The 15560-nt window shown below is 37.0% G+C and overlaps 1 protein-coding gene across 9 annotated transcripts in view; it reads right to left on the bottom strand.

Moving 5' to 3' along the window:
• NKTR (natural killer cell triggering receptor) overlaps positions 1 to 15560 on the bottom strand; it is an 82340-nt gene that overhangs the window by 23745 nt on the left and 43035 nt on the right. For 4 of the 9 annotated variants that reach the window (XM_084619187.1, XM_084619186.1, XM_084619182.1 and 1 more), the window contains 5 exons: positions 11584 to 11613; positions 9507 to 9652; positions 4647 to 4869; positions 3766 to 3924; positions 489 to 576 (listed from right to left, as the gene is read on the bottom strand). In XM_084619187.1, coding sequence (XP_084475313.1) covers positions 489 to 576; positions 3766 to 3924; positions 4647 to 4869; positions 9507 to 9652; positions 11584 to 11613 — 646 coding nt within the window. The remainder of the gene's footprint in view (positions 1 to 488; positions 577 to 3765; positions 3925 to 4646; positions 4870 to 9506; positions 9653 to 11583; positions 11614 to 15560) is intronic. The other 5 variants (XM_084619189.1, XM_084619181.1, XM_084619183.1 and 2 more) reach the window with 4 other exon arrangements.

The following is a 15560-nucleotide window of genomic DNA, read 5'->3' as shown; positions in this document are numbered from 1 at the left end:
GAGACAGTACTTCCTTATCTCTGCACCTTACAATCCTGGGGTTCAACTAAGGCTATTGTGGGGCACCCTGACAAATGGAGAAAAGTAGCAGCTATTGTCATTGTGTCTGGCTGCTTCTGTAGTCTATTGTCCAGGGTGCCATAAGTTGGGATCCAGCGGCGATTATGGGATGAATCTAGCGGGCATTATTTACCCTCTAAGTATTTCATCCTTAAGTGATTTTAATACCCACTCATGACGAAGGGGCAAACATCCTGCTTTTCCCATCAATCTAATAGGTAAGCCTGTTTTTAGTGTAAGAGCTATAAAAATGTGAGGGTTTTACAAATACAGTTTTAATTTTGCTGCAACATTTCAACACATCAACCAAGTAAGCTATGGTCCTTCAACCTCAGTTACAATAAAATCACATGCAAACCATACGAGTTATTTAAAACTCTGGGAAGAAAGGGTGGGTAGGGGAAAGGGTGAAAGAAATATAAACATACGATTGTTCCTCTTCCTTTAATTTTTCTTCCAGATTTAGAGACTGACGGCTTCTGGTCAGTCAAAACTGGTGCAACATCAAGAAGTTTCCTAAAATAAGAAGAAAAAATGGGTTTAATGTAACCCAGTAATAAAAATATGAATTTGTTCCTCATAGATCATTGTTAAGCTAATAATGTACAAAATATTTAACAAGAGGTCCAATAAAACAAATAGAGAAAGACTGAAAGTCAGTGTACTGAGAAAGCAATATTATGAGGAGAGAAAGAAAAAATAAGTGAATAGATAGCTTCCCTATGAAAGGTGGATCACTACCATATAGTAATTTTCACCTAGCTAACAAGATTAGACTATCTACAGTAAATAATGCTGACTTACTAATGAACTTGCAAAATGATGTTAGAACAGTGCACCCTTTTTCTAGGACGCAGTCATTTTTATCTCCTGTCTGCTAACCGTATGTGCACTGAGTAATGCCTGGATCTCCGCGTCCACAAATATATTACTTTAAGGGCTTGTCTACACAGACATTTAGTTCACAGCAAATTGGGGTGTAACTCTAACCCACACTGCACCTGCCACACACTGAGGTCCATGTGTACCTTGACAATGCACACCGACTAGAGAACTGTAAGTGCATATCAGGATGGTCCACACTGACCCTTATCGTGCAGCAAGCTAGCATGGGATAGAATTACACCCCAGCTTGCCACAAACTAAATATTCATGTACACAAGCCCTAAGGGGCATCACTAGTTTGCCACCTATGGACAACTGACCAGTTCTAATGGTTTTTAGCAATGAAAGGCAATTCAACATTCCTATAAATACACTTCAGTATGCTCAGTAGAAATGAATAGTTGTCAAAGCTTGAAGAAATGATTTATCATTCCAAGCAGGGACTTACTGTCAACTTTTTTATGTTCATGAACATTGTTTGAATGTAAACAGGCTCTGTAGATGATTGACTAGTATTGTATATTAAGCCATTCAGCCCATTACACAGAGTATGCTATAGAAAGAGCATTTGAACTTTGTATAATATTTCTTTTATATTTAATTTGAAACTATTTTACAAATTCATGATTATTTGGTTTCTCTAGAAAGATAGCGTTTTTGGAAAATAGGGAGAAGCATATTAACATCAGGGTCTTGACCAAATTCCAACTGATCACAAGACTGAAATCAAATTCCTCTTACTGTTTAAATTGTAAAGTTAATACTTCATTTTCCCTCTTAAACTACTCTGTTATATTGCTATGCACTGCTAAACAATTACTGCATTTTATCCTGGGGTTTCATACAGAAGCAATGGATGAAGTAATCTATTTGTATTGTTTATATTTCAATTTAGGTTTGTAACACATTTGGGATCCTTCACGAGTGGCACAATGTAAAGTTATTACTAGGGCTGTCAAGCAATTAAAAATTAGTCTTGATTAATCAAGTGATTAATCGTGCTGTTAAACAATAATAGAATACCATTTATTTAAATATTTTGGATGTTTTCTACATTTTCATATACACTGATTTCAATTACAACACAGAATACGAGGTGTACAGTGCTCACTTTATTTTTTATTACAAATACACTGTAAAAAACAAAAGAAATTGTATTTTTTAATTCACTTAGTACGAGCTCTGTAGTGCAATCTCTATCATGAAAGTTGAACTTATAAATGTAGAATTATGTACAAAAAAATAACTGCATTCAAAAATAAAACAGTATAAAACTTTAGCACCTACAAGTCCACTCAGTCCCACTTCAGCCAATCACTCACTCAAACAAGTTTGGTTACAATTTGCAGGTGTTAACACTGCCCGCTTCTCGGTTACATCACCTAAAAGTGAAAACAGGTGTTCACAAGGCACTGTTGTAACCGGTATCACAAGATATTTACTTGCCAGATGTGCTAAAGATTCACATGTCCCTTCATGTTTCAACCACCCTTCCAGAGGACGTGTCCATGCTGATGATGGGTTCTGCTCAATAACAATCCAAAGCAGTGCGGACTGACGCATGTTCATTTTCATCATCTGACACAGAGGCGACCAGCAGAAGGTTGATTTTCTTTTTTGGTGTTTCAGGTTCTGTAGTTTCCACAACTTGAGTGTTGCTCTTTTAAGACTTCTGAAAACATGCTCCACACCTCGTTCCTCTCAGATTTTGGACGGCACTTCAGATTCTTAAACCTTGGGTTGTGTGCTGTAGCTATCTTTAGAAATCTCACATTGCTACTTTCTTTGCATTTTGTCATATCTGCTGTGAAAGTGTTCTTAAAACAAATATGTGCTGGGTCATTATCCGAGACTGCTATAATATGAAATATATGGCAGAATGTGGGTAAAACAGAACAGGAGATATAAAATTCTCCCCCAAGGAGCTCAGTCACAAATTTAACTAGTGCATTAATTTTTTTAACAAGCATTATCAGCATGGAAGCATGTCCTTTGGAATGGTGGCCGAAGCATGAAGAGGCATACGAATGTTTACCATATCTGGCACGTAAATACCTTGCAATGCTGGCTACAAAAGTGCCATGCGAACACCTGTTTTCACTTTCAGGTGACACTGTAAATAAGAAGCAGGCAGCAGTATCTCCTGTAAATGTAAACAAACTTGTTTGTCTTAGGGATTGGCTAAACAACATGTAGGACTGAGTGGACTTTTAGGCTCTAAAGTTTTATATTGTTTTGGTTTTGAGTGTAGTTATATAACAACAAAAATCTACATTTGTAAGTTACAGTTTCCCGATAAAAAGATTGCACTACAGTACTTGTATGAGGTGAATTGAAAAATAGTATTTTTGTATCATTTTTACAGTGCAAATATTTGTAATAAAAATAATATAAAGTGAGCACTGTACAATTTGTATTCGGTGTTATAATAGAAATAAATATATTTGAAAAGGTAGAAAAACATTCAAAAATATTTAATACATTTCAATTGGTATTCTATCGTTTAACAGTGCAATTAATCATGATTAATTTTATTAATCATGATTAATTTTTTTGAGTTAATCATATGAATAAACTGCGATTAATCGACAGCCCAAGTTATTACATAAGATTCGATCTGATGAGATTAGAGACACAGGCTGAAGTGGAAATTCCAGTGGAAAATGTTACAAGCAGCTAAGTTACTTAATGTTAAGAACCTTACTTTCACCACTGGGTGGCCCTCCGAGAGTCAGTACGGAAAATCCTTTATTAATGGAAAGAACATCCCCACTAAGTTAATACCATAGTGTAACAAAAAAGGTTAAATCTACAGCTTACGGCTCAGGTTCTACTTTGACAACAGGCACATCTCTTCTCAGCAAAAATCTATTTTCAGGCACTGGGGGAATTTCTTCAGGTCGAACCACAGGTTTGTCCCTTTTTGTGCTCAAGTCAACTGATTTTCTCTCATTTACATCACTCTTGTCAGAATGGCTGCTGGGTGGTGGGAGGGGGGAGAAAGCAATTTACAAAGCAAAACTATTATCTAAACCTAGGCTGAAAGACGTACAGATTCTCAAAACTGATTTAAAAAAAATAACCGTAAGTGACATATCCAACACTAAGGATGTGTCACATTGTTAACTCATCACATTTTTCTATCACATTGTTAACTCATTTAATTTTATGCCAACATCTACAAGTCAAGCTATCAAAGAACTAGAGAAACAAGGCTCCTTTCACATTTAACAGACAAAAGTTATATTTCCTTCTTGGATCATCAGTTAACTTATTACAGTGTCAACAGGTATCTTAATATTCTAAAATATAGTAAATCATAATTGAAAATAAATATCACATTTTAATATGAGCATCCTTAATACAGTACAGTAAATTTTCCTCTACTTTAAAAATGATCCCAAATAATTAAATGTTGTCTCCATGCATTAGTTTCTCCTTCCCAATGTATGTAAATATATTATGTCCCAAATGGCTGTCAGTGTGCAGAGATGCAGTTTATTAGTTAAGTTATTAATAGCTTCTCTATATTTAGTAAAATATCTTTAATTAAATCTACAGTAAACTTTAATTTTAAAGGACGAACAAAATCAAACTTCCAGAATTAAATACATCTTAATAATGTTTTCCATAAAGCACCTATATAATTAACATGGTAATTTCACACATGATTTCTTTGGGATTCTTAACAGATTAGTCACCCTCTTTGGTTTGATATCCGTTTGCACCTTGGCTCCTCTTTCTTTCTCTCTTCCCGTCTTCGCTTTCTTGATTGTTTTATTTTAGTTCTTCTCTTGCGCTTTCTTCTTCTACTTTTCTCATTTTCAGCTTCACTTTCCGATGAAGATTCTGAAGAGGTTGATGAGCTAGAGGAGGAATCTGAAGCTTCTGAGTGAGTAGACGCTTTCCTCTTTTTCTCTAAAACTTAAGACGACACTATTATAGAAACATGGTTCTCCAAAAGAGCAGAGTGTAAACTATAAACAATCATCAGCTTCCTTATTTCCCGATTAGCCACAACAGAAAAGAAACAGGACACTTAAATGTGCAATTACATTAAGTAAGTGTTCGGACCATACATATTAAATGAATGAAATATCAATGAAATGATTAACCTGAAGTATAATAATTTTTATATCAGAGTAAGGATGAGTGTGGTAAAATTCTTCAGTTTCTACCAAGTGAACTATACAGCTCTCCAATTTACATCTCTCTACCCTAAAAAACAGAGTGTACCACTTTATAACCAACATTTCAATTATACATAACACAGGAGGATTTTTTAATATTTCAATAAACAAATTATAGTATATGAACAAGATGAAAAGCTTGCCATATTAACAAATAAATGTTTCATAAAGAAATGTTAATAAGTAAATGTGTGGATATTTGGTCATAGGAACAGAACAGTTAACTCATGCGATTAACTCAAAAAATTAATTGCGATTAATAACATTTATAATAGAATACCAATTGAAATTTATTAAATATTTTTTGAATGTTTTTCTACATTTTCAATATTGATTTCAATTACGACACAGAATACAAAGTGCACAGTTCTCACTTTATATTATTATTTTTATTATAACTATATGCACTGTAAAAATGATAAACCAAATAGTATTTTTCAATTCACCTCATACAAGTATTGAAGTGCAATCTCTTTATCGTGAAAGTGTGCAGCATGCTTTCAGATTTCTTAAAAGAGCAACACTCTGATATGGAAACTATAGAACCCGAACCACAACCAAAAAAAAAAAAAAAAATCAACCTTCTGCTGTTGGCATCTGACTCAGAGGATGAAAATGAGCATGCATCAGTCCGCACCACTTTGGCTCATTATAAAGCAGAATCCATCATCAGCCTGGACACATGTCCTCTGGAATGGTGGTTGAAGCATGAAGGGACACATGAATCTTTATCGCATCTGGCATGTAAATATCTTGCAACACCAGCTACAACAGTGTCATGCGAACACCTGTTGTCACTTTCAGGTGACATTGTAAACATGAAGCAGGCAGCATTATCTCCCACAAATTGTAACCAGCCTTGTTTGTCTGAGTGATTGGCTGACCAAGAAGTAGGACTGAGTGGACTTCTAGGCTCTGAAGTTTCACATTGCATTCAAAAGTAAAACAGTTTTTGTTTTAACATAATTCTACATTTGTAAGTTCAACTTTCATGATAAAGAGATTGCACTATAGTACTTGTATGAGGTGAACTGAAAACTTTTGTTTTTTTAGTGTAAATATTTGTAATAAAAAATAAATATAAAGTGAGCACTGTACACTTTGTATTCTGTGTTGTAACTGAAATTAATATATTTGAAAATGTAGTAAACATCCAAAATTATTTAAAATAAATGGAGGACTTGTGGCATCTTAGAGACTAACAAGTTTATTTGAGCATAAGCTTTCGTGAGCTACAGCTCACTTCATCGGATGCATTCAGTGGAAAATACAGCGGGGAGATTTATATACACAGAGAACATGAAACAATGGGTGTTACCATACACACTGTAACGAGAGTGATTAGGTAAAGTGAGCTATTACCAGCAGGGGGGAGCGGGGGGAGGGCTTTTGTAGTGATAATCAAGGTGGGCCATTTCCAGCAGTTGACAAGAACGTCTGAGGAACAGCGGGGGGGAATAAATATGGGGAAATAGTTTTACTTTGTGTAATGACCCATCCACTCCCCGTTTTTATTCGAGCCTAAGTTAATTGTATCCAGTTTGCAAATTAATTCCAATTCAGCAGTCTCTCGTTGGAGTCTGTTTTTGAAGTTTTTTTGTTGAAGAATTGCCACTTTTAGGTCTGTAATTGAGTGACCTAAAAGTGGCAATTCTTCAACAAAAAAACTTCAAAAACAGACTCCAAGGAGAGACTGCTGAATTGGAATTAATTTGCAAACTGGATACAATTAACTTAGGCTCGAATAAAGACGGGGAGTGGATGGGTCATTATACAAAGTAAAACTATTTCCCAATGTTTATTCCCCTTCCCCCCCGCTGTTCCTCAGACGTTCTTGTCAACTGCTGGAAATGGCCTACCTTGATTATCACTACAAAAGCCTTCGGCTCTCCTGCTGGTAATAGCTCACCTTACCTGATCACTCTCGTTACAGCGTGCATGGTAACACCCATTGTTTCATGTTCTCTGTGTATATAAATCTCCCGCATGTATTTTCCACTGAATGCATCCGATGAAGTGAGCTGTAGCTCACAAAAGCTTATGCTCAAATAAATTTGTTAGTCTCTAAGGTGCCACAAGTCCTCCTGTTCTTTTTGCAGATACAGACTAACACGGCTGCTACTCTGAAACTTAAAATAAATGGTATTCTATTGTTGTTTAATTGCACGATTCATTTTTTTAATCACTTGACTACTTTAAAATAAATTTTAGCTTGCAATACTGTGACTTCATCTCATTGGTTCTTCCTAGGACAAAAGAGAAAGATGAACAAGCACCATCCACATTCATCGTTTTTTTGTGACTCAAACATCTTAGATGATCAACGCACAAGTTACACTTAAAATCAATATCAAGACTCTCAGAGTCAGTCCCAATATCCACCTCTTCTCGTAGAAACCACATCAGTCTGCTCTATCATTCATCTTCATACTTGTATAGAATTTGTCCATTACCCTCTAGGACAGGGGTGGGCAAACTTTTTGGCCCAAGGGCCACATCAGGGTGCGAAACTGTATGGAGGGCCAGGTAGGGAAGGCTGTGCCCCCCAAACAGCCCCCCTGCCCCCTATTCGCCCCCTCCCACTTCCTGCCCCCTTATTGTCCCCCTCAGAACCCCCGACACATCCAACCCCCGCTGCTCCTTGTCCCGACTGCCCCCTCCTGGGACCCCCTGCCCCAAACCTCCCCCTGGGACCCCACACCCTATCCAACCTCCCTACTCCCTGACTGCCCCGACCTATCCATATCCCTGCCCCCTAACAGGCCCCCCGGGACTCCCACGCCCTGTCCAACTCCCCGTGTTCCCTGAACCCTAACTGCCCCAGAACCTCTGCCCCATTCAACCTCCCCTGCTCCCTGTCCCCTAACCGCCCCCTTGGGATCCCCTACCCAACCCCCCCACTGCCGCCCCCTTACCATGCCGCTCAGAGCAGCAGGATCTCGCAGCCACTGCCTGCGCAGCAGCCTGGCTGCGGGGTAGGGGAAGAACAGCGGGGGGAGGGGCCAGGGGCTAGACTCCTGGGCCAGGAGCTCAGGAGCTGGATGTGGCCCATGGGCCATAGTTTGCCCACCTCTGCTCTCGGACCACACCCAATCAACTAGGGGGAAACGTTCACAAATGGGAATGTCACCCTCCTCTCCTCCTGCAGGAATATTGTAAGCTGTCCCTCAGGCAACAAGACCAAAAGTCTCTTTGTTCTAACCCTTTGAAAATGAAACTTCAAGAGAGAGTGTTTTTCCTCTCTCTCAGACCTGGTGTTCATTTTCCCAACCAAGCCAGGAAGGCTCAACAAATCTCTGCTAATCTTCACAAGATGACAGAAGGAAGTCACTGAACCAGCAGTCAGATAAGAAAGACTTTCCCTTCAATTCAAAAATCCCTCCATCTTTCTTCCTGGGGTCAGTATCATGTGAAATATTTTTTTGCTATATTGTCTGCCCATCTGTAGTCTCTCATTCCATAACTCTTCACAATTTTAAACGTTTGCACCATTTTAAAAAAAACAACAAAATCTTATATTTCACTCAAAATTTAAAGGGACTCAGTTTAAACACACAAAATCAATTTTGTCCTTTTTCAATTTGGCAAGCTTATTATTGTAGTTTATTCCGGGTAATTCAGAAACCTATGCTGTCTTTAGTTTATTTGGCATGTAAAAACAATTTCATCGACACCAGCAAGAACGTATTTTGCACAAGTGTTTTGCAGAGCATTGAGGAAGCCTGCCTATCATATTTGGGTGTACTGTCACTAAAATGGTAAGTGGTTTTGGTTAAGTTCAATTAAGTTGTGGAGAATTGGTTGTGGGAGAGGAAGGGGATGGATGGATGGGAAAATATTTAGAAGCCGTAGGCCTACCCCCATCTTTTAACAGTTTTCAGAAAGGTCAAATCTCGGCCTATACAAATTTCCAGTGATGCTTTGGATATAATTTTTACAAGTTATGGGATACCCAGTAAAGTTTGGTCCTCATACATTTTCCTCCGATGATTTAAGGGGAAAAAAATTCTGTTAACATTAATTTCATGACTAGTTTTATGTTAACAGCTCAGATATCCTGAAAGGTCTATAGTTTGTGCAGTACCAAGGAATATATTTAGAGCTCCACCTCTCAAATACTGGGAAAGAAATCTGCGTTCAAGTTCAGTATGGCAGTTCACAAAAATAAATGTCAACATTGCTTACAAGAAATGGGCATGCCCTTTTTCAAGTGAGAGAATCTTCAGTTTAGAAAAAAGTATCTAATTCTCAGACATCTTTAAATGCAAATTAAAATGCCAGAGAACCACTAAGTTTTTAGAAATAAGTAAAAATTTTGTAATCTTTGCATAAGACAATTTTCAATACGTTTCAAGCAACATGTTTGCTTACCATTTTTTGCTGATTTTGTAACAAGCACCCCACAGTCAATAACTCGCACGTCTGCATATGGCCTACTTGCAGTATCAGTTTTCAGATTTTCTATTTGTTCTATCACTTCAAAACCAGAAATAACCAGTCCAAAGACAACATGTACACTGCAGAAATACAAGATTCAGAAAGTACAACTGTTTAGGTATAGCTGGGATTCTTCTCCACTGACTTCTTCATAGACTGAAAGTCATATTCTTACATGGAATAATTCGGTTCCATCTGTATTACCGGGTTGTTCATGTCCAAAATTTAGGGTTAGTAAAACCATCTTTCAAAAAAAAACAAAAAAAACCCCAAAAAACAAAAAACAAAACAAAACCAAAAACACCCCAACATCATGTTATCAAAAATGTAAGGATTTCATGCACTATTTAAAAAAAAAAAAAAAGAGGGTCATGTCGTGCATAGCTTCTTCTGGAAGTCAACAGCAGCTTTGGAAGACAAATCCACCTTTGCATGTGCACTTTATTAGGCCAGAATTTGGCTCCTAATCACAATCAGGGGCAGCACCAGCCTCTTCTCACCAGAGGGGCTGAGATGGGCTGGATAGAAAATTGGGGGTGGGGGGGGTGGGGGGGAGGAATGCACCCTCCCTCGCCACAAGATTCCGCCCCCTCTTGTGAACCGACCCCCGGCTCCTCCTCAATTAAGTGCTGGCACTGCCTCCTCCTCCACCCCCCTGCAAGGTCTTGCCCCTGGCCAGGTCAGAGACCAGAAGCCAAAGCTAGGCAGCTGCTGCCATGATGCAGGTGACTATGGCACTCCCCTCTTCTCCTGCTGCTCAGGGCCCTGGGGCTGAAGCTGCTCCTCAGCTCCCCACTGTCCTTTGATGGGGTGGGGATGAGTCGGGGTTTAGTCCAGGGTTGAGGTGCTGCCAGACTATGGCAGAGGGCAGATCCTTGGCACAAGGAGGGGCGGGGGGAGAACAGTTATCCTGATGGAGTGAGCCTCCTGCTGTGTTTGCAAAAATAGGGTGGTTGGCAGAGGGCCTTTTTTATTTCCCCTCTCATAGGGCCATACGTCTAAGCACCCACTGCCCAGGGCTGTGTCCTTAAAAGACACAGGGCATCCCAATGCCTAGAAACAGCAGCTCTTCTCTATCTGATATAACATACTGAGGTGCTAAAGGAGACCCGATTCAGTGAAATATTTTACATATACCCCTCAAAAATTGCATGTCACACATTGAGTGTTTAAAAGAGGCCTTTATTAGATCCCAGTCTGCCTGGCAAAAGGGTATAATGGCTCAGGAAGGTAGGGAAGGCACAGCCTGCTGAAAGAAGAGCACAATGACATCCCAGCAGACAGCTGTGTGGGTCGCCCTTGTCACTGACAAGTCAAGGAAGAGTGGCATCATGGAGGCAGCCTGTGGAGTGTTCGCAGGGCTCTAAATTGCCTTTATTGAGAGAACTATTCAGTTTAGGTATTTGATATCTCAAGGCATTGACAAACTTATTTCTCACCGCATATCAGTAAGGTAGGTAATCATTATTACCATTTTAGACAGGAAACTAAAACAGAAGTTAAAGGACTTGCCCAAAGACACATAGTAAATCAGCAATATAGATGGGATTATTCTTTACTCGCTATTCATTAGAGCGCAACGACTTCTAAATTCTTCCTCCCATTTTCTAGTCCCATAATTAATATTTGCAGTGACTCTAAAGTATTTGGGGATACTATCTATATTGAAGACACTACAAGAAAATAAGTTTATTATAATTTTATTTTTATATTTTTAAACCCAGAGGCCCAAGGGTTAACAACAAAAGCTGGAAGTTTAAAAAAAAAACAAACAAACAAAAAAAACCCCTAAGTTAAAAATAAAGCATTTGATTACATTCATGACTATGTAGGTTTTTTTTTAAAGATCGTCAAAAAAGCTGAAATGGCAACCCCCCGCCACATTTTTTTATCAAACCAACCAATTATTTTTTGTTTCTAAGTTCTGTCCACCTTTAAATTGAGATGTGAACTAATTATTCCTGAATATTAGAATTTTATTAACAGTACAAGTTAAAAATAGAAGACTTACCCATCAAGATGAGGAGCAGGCTTTGTTGTTCTAATTTGACATACATCAACATGGATATGATGGTAAAAAATCAGGAATTCAGATGAAGAGGTAAAAAGCAGAATGGCAGAGGAAACAAAAAAGTGAAGGTAAAAGACAAAAAACAGTGAAAAAATCCAGTTAAAAATTTGATAAAAGTCTAAATAAAGATTAAAATCATACTAAGTACAGGGAATTGTGAACATTAGTATAAAAAAATAATTTACATTAACGAGTACAACATTTACAAGTCCTATTTTAAAAAAATCATTAAATGCATGCAATAAACAATTTTTTCATGTATTAATGTCTGTATAAATATATACTCCAAGACATCTCATGGTAATATTTTTAAGGATAAAAAACTATACCATTTGGCAATAAAAAAAGAGTGGGTGAAGTACTTCTGAAATTATTACAGTACAAGAATGTAACTATTATTTTTAAGTGAGTTCTATTAAGCAACACACAAACCAAACCCAACACCCCCCCCCCCGCCCGGCAAAAAACAAAACAAAAACAGGAGTTACAATACAGGAAAGCACATTTTTCCTACTTTCTCATTCTCCTTCTATTTTGCTGGCTCCATGAATCAGCTTCCAAAACAATACATCTATATATAACATCAAGACTACAATACTGCCTCTCACATATTAAGTTTGCAGTCCTCCCTACAGCAGCAGATTGCTCTGCTGGGTAGGGAATCAGCTGTATAGTAACAGATGCTAACATGATCCATGATTAATGCCTCATATAGATACCTCCATTCATTTAAGTTAGAAAGAGCTGGGTGTGTAGGAGCCAGTAGAGAAACAGTCACTGCACTACATCTAGTACAACAGAGCTACGTCTGTCACATTTCTTATTTCCCTTCAAGATCAGAATATTAATTTAAGAAGATGTGACTCAAACAATTTTGTAAAAGAGATTTAATTTATCATAAAGGATTGGAGTCACTCTTTAAATTCTCTCCCAGTGAGGAAAGGAAATTACTTCCAAGTTGCAAAACACTAGCATGACATAATACTTGCATCCAAGTTCAGTCTGTTCAAAGCAAGGCTGCATTAAAAGATGCAAGAGGAACTGCGCTATTTAGACACAGAAATTCAACTAGGGACATCATTTAAAACAAACAACAACCCACCATCACATTAATTTTACTCATCAGAGTATCAACATGACCTGTACGTGAATTTCTTTTCTCAAATTATTCCCTGAACCCACAGAAATCATGATTTTCCTTTTCTATGCCCCCTCCACCAATTCTTTTCAAATCCTGGGGGGTCCACAATAGATGTTCCATTTGAGGTTTCATTAAAGCAGACTTGGTATCAAGGATTCAGTACTTAAACTATCATTGAAAAGTTACTTTTAATCAGACAGTTCAAAACTAGATTGGCGGCCATGATTCCGTCCAATAAAATCAATGGGGTGTTGCAGCACTGGATCACATCTGCCAAAAGATGGAACTACAAAAAATATTCATGCCTCACCTTTATTTGTGTCCAAACACCACCACTACCCTCTTTCCCCACATTACATAGTGCAGGAAATCATTCTAGTGTAACTACAAGACAAGAGCAGCTTACATGGAAGGCATTTAATTTATTTTCCTGTTTTGTGTGTCCCTTCTGTTCGTTCATAAAATAAATCTTACTTTCTTGATGAAATATATTACTATGGATAAGCAATCTCTTATGGCCATTGTAGTTTGATAAACAAAAAAATTAATTACATTAACAATCTACATTCAAGTAAATATTTTATTTTAACCAAGTTTAATTATAAAACTGTTCTAAAAGATTGAAATTGAAACAAGCGGTTACTTTAGTGAAACCAGCACTGAAATGTATACTTTTAGTTTTTAGAAGTCAAGAAAATAATATGCAACAGTTTAAAACACAATGAATATACTAATGACTACTGACTGACAAGAAAGACTTAGATACTGATTTGGCAAAGCACTAAGATGGGCTCAGGTACTTTGTTGAACTGGGGCTTTAGAGTCTTGGATTAACAAAGAAAAGGGCAGCCATTGTGGCAAAACCTATCTAGGGTTTTTCTCCCTTATTTCACTGGCAGTTTGAGCCTGATGAAATGGATAAACGGTTTTCTTCATTTGCTTGCTCATGAAACGAAAAGAGGAAAAAGTCAAGGGGGAGATTTTCAAATGCACAAATGAAAGTCAGGTGAACAACACATATGCCTTTAATGAAAGCTGGGTGCCTGTTCATTGTGCCATTGAATATCTCCTCACAAGACTACTTCAGATTAGATTTATTATATTTCAGTTAATTTTTTAAGGTCGGCTAATATTTCCATAGAAAGAATACTCTGAAATTTCATCTGTCTCATTTCTTGCACTATCACTTTTCAAGAGCAAGAAGTAGGCTCTGTCTATCCACAGCTGTGAACAGAATTCATTCCCCAAGAAACATTTAATTTCATATAGAGAACTGTATTTTTACATAACTTCATTTTACTAACAATTAAACAAATTTCAAAAACTGCCATATAAGAGACAGTATTATCCAAGTTAATATTTACAGAAAAAAGTAACCATAGTCAGTGAAGATAACTAGTAAATAGATTAAAAATATTACTGCCACACAGAAGAGAATCCTTCTGATAAAGCAAGTTTATTTGTATTCTTAAAAGGACTTCAGCACTAACATAGGATTCAATGCATGTAATAACATGATCAGAAAAAGACAAGAAAGAAAGAGAAAAACAAGAAGAGAAGAAAAGAAGAAAGGACAGAGCCTTAGAGGAATGAGACATTACCTTTGGAGCGCACGATGTAACACTGTTTCTGTAAATTTTACACAAAAATGGCAAGAAATAAATTGTAATACATTTTCAAACAAAATGGAGTCTGTTTTATTAAAATACAAATTTAAAGTATGCAAAACAAGGATGCTTTAAAAATAGAGGGCTCTAAATTTTCTATAGAACAAAAAGGTATTTGGAAAGCTAGAACAAGTTTTGTTTTTAAACACTAAAGAAATGCTCTGCTTGAGCACTGATTTACAAAGATAAACCATTGTGAAAATGGAATCCACTCATACCCTTAATTAAATCCTCAATCCAGCAAAGCACCTGAAAACAAGCATAATTTAGCAAATGAGTAGCTAATTTCAATGGGACTTCTCAGATGCTTATAGTTCCACAGGTGTTTAAGAGGTTTACTGAAGCAAGTCCTAATTCTATACTTTATAGGATGCCATACTACTACATTTCTTATATAAATATGATACTGAAAACTACTGATTTACCAGTAAAACACATTAGAAATCTGTTAATCTACACTTTCACAAGTTCCAGCAACTGGCTAAGACCTCTCTCATGTTAATAAGTTTCCCTTAAAAAGGGAAAATAGACACTGTCATTAAAAAGCAAGGGAGGGCTATCATTTAACTAGAAATCTAACAAGGAAATCAAGATTGAAGATGCAAACGGAGGAAGTATTTTTACCCTATGACTTTACATTTTTGTTTTGATATACTTCTAAAACTGCAACATTATTTCAGTAATACAATTAACCTATTTGGAATAAAGAAGATATATTGAACAGCTAAATATTGCTTCATTAAATTAATCTACAAATTAACAACTAAACAAAGAGCAGGTTTTTTTTACTCTGCCTTTACGCACATAGGCTATGATCCTGCAGTGCTTAGGTATGTGCTTAACTTTACTCATGTGAGTCGTGCAAGTCAATGGGATTATTCATGTGTTAAAATTAAGCACGTATAAGCATTTTGAAGGACTGTGGTCAAAAACACTGAAATACTGAATCCCCTTTGATCTATTTAGTAATTTAATATATTACTGTAAAATAGTACAAATAAAATTAAATAGAAAATTTTACTTCAAAGTAGTAATAATGGAAAAATTCTGAATGTTATTTGGGACACTCACATTATAAGACCTTAACTGAAAAGCTTAGTAATTAACTG

This window comes from Lepidochelys olivacea (assembly GCF_965140295.1).
Source record: "Lepidochelys olivacea isolate rLepOli2 genome assembly, chromosome: 2".
In the NCBI taxonomy this organism is placed as follows: domain Eukaryota; kingdom Metazoa; phylum Chordata; order Testudines; family Cheloniidae; genus Lepidochelys; species Lepidochelys olivacea.
Note: the sequence above shows the minus strand (reverse complement) of the source record. Positions and strands in the feature narration are given on the sequence as shown.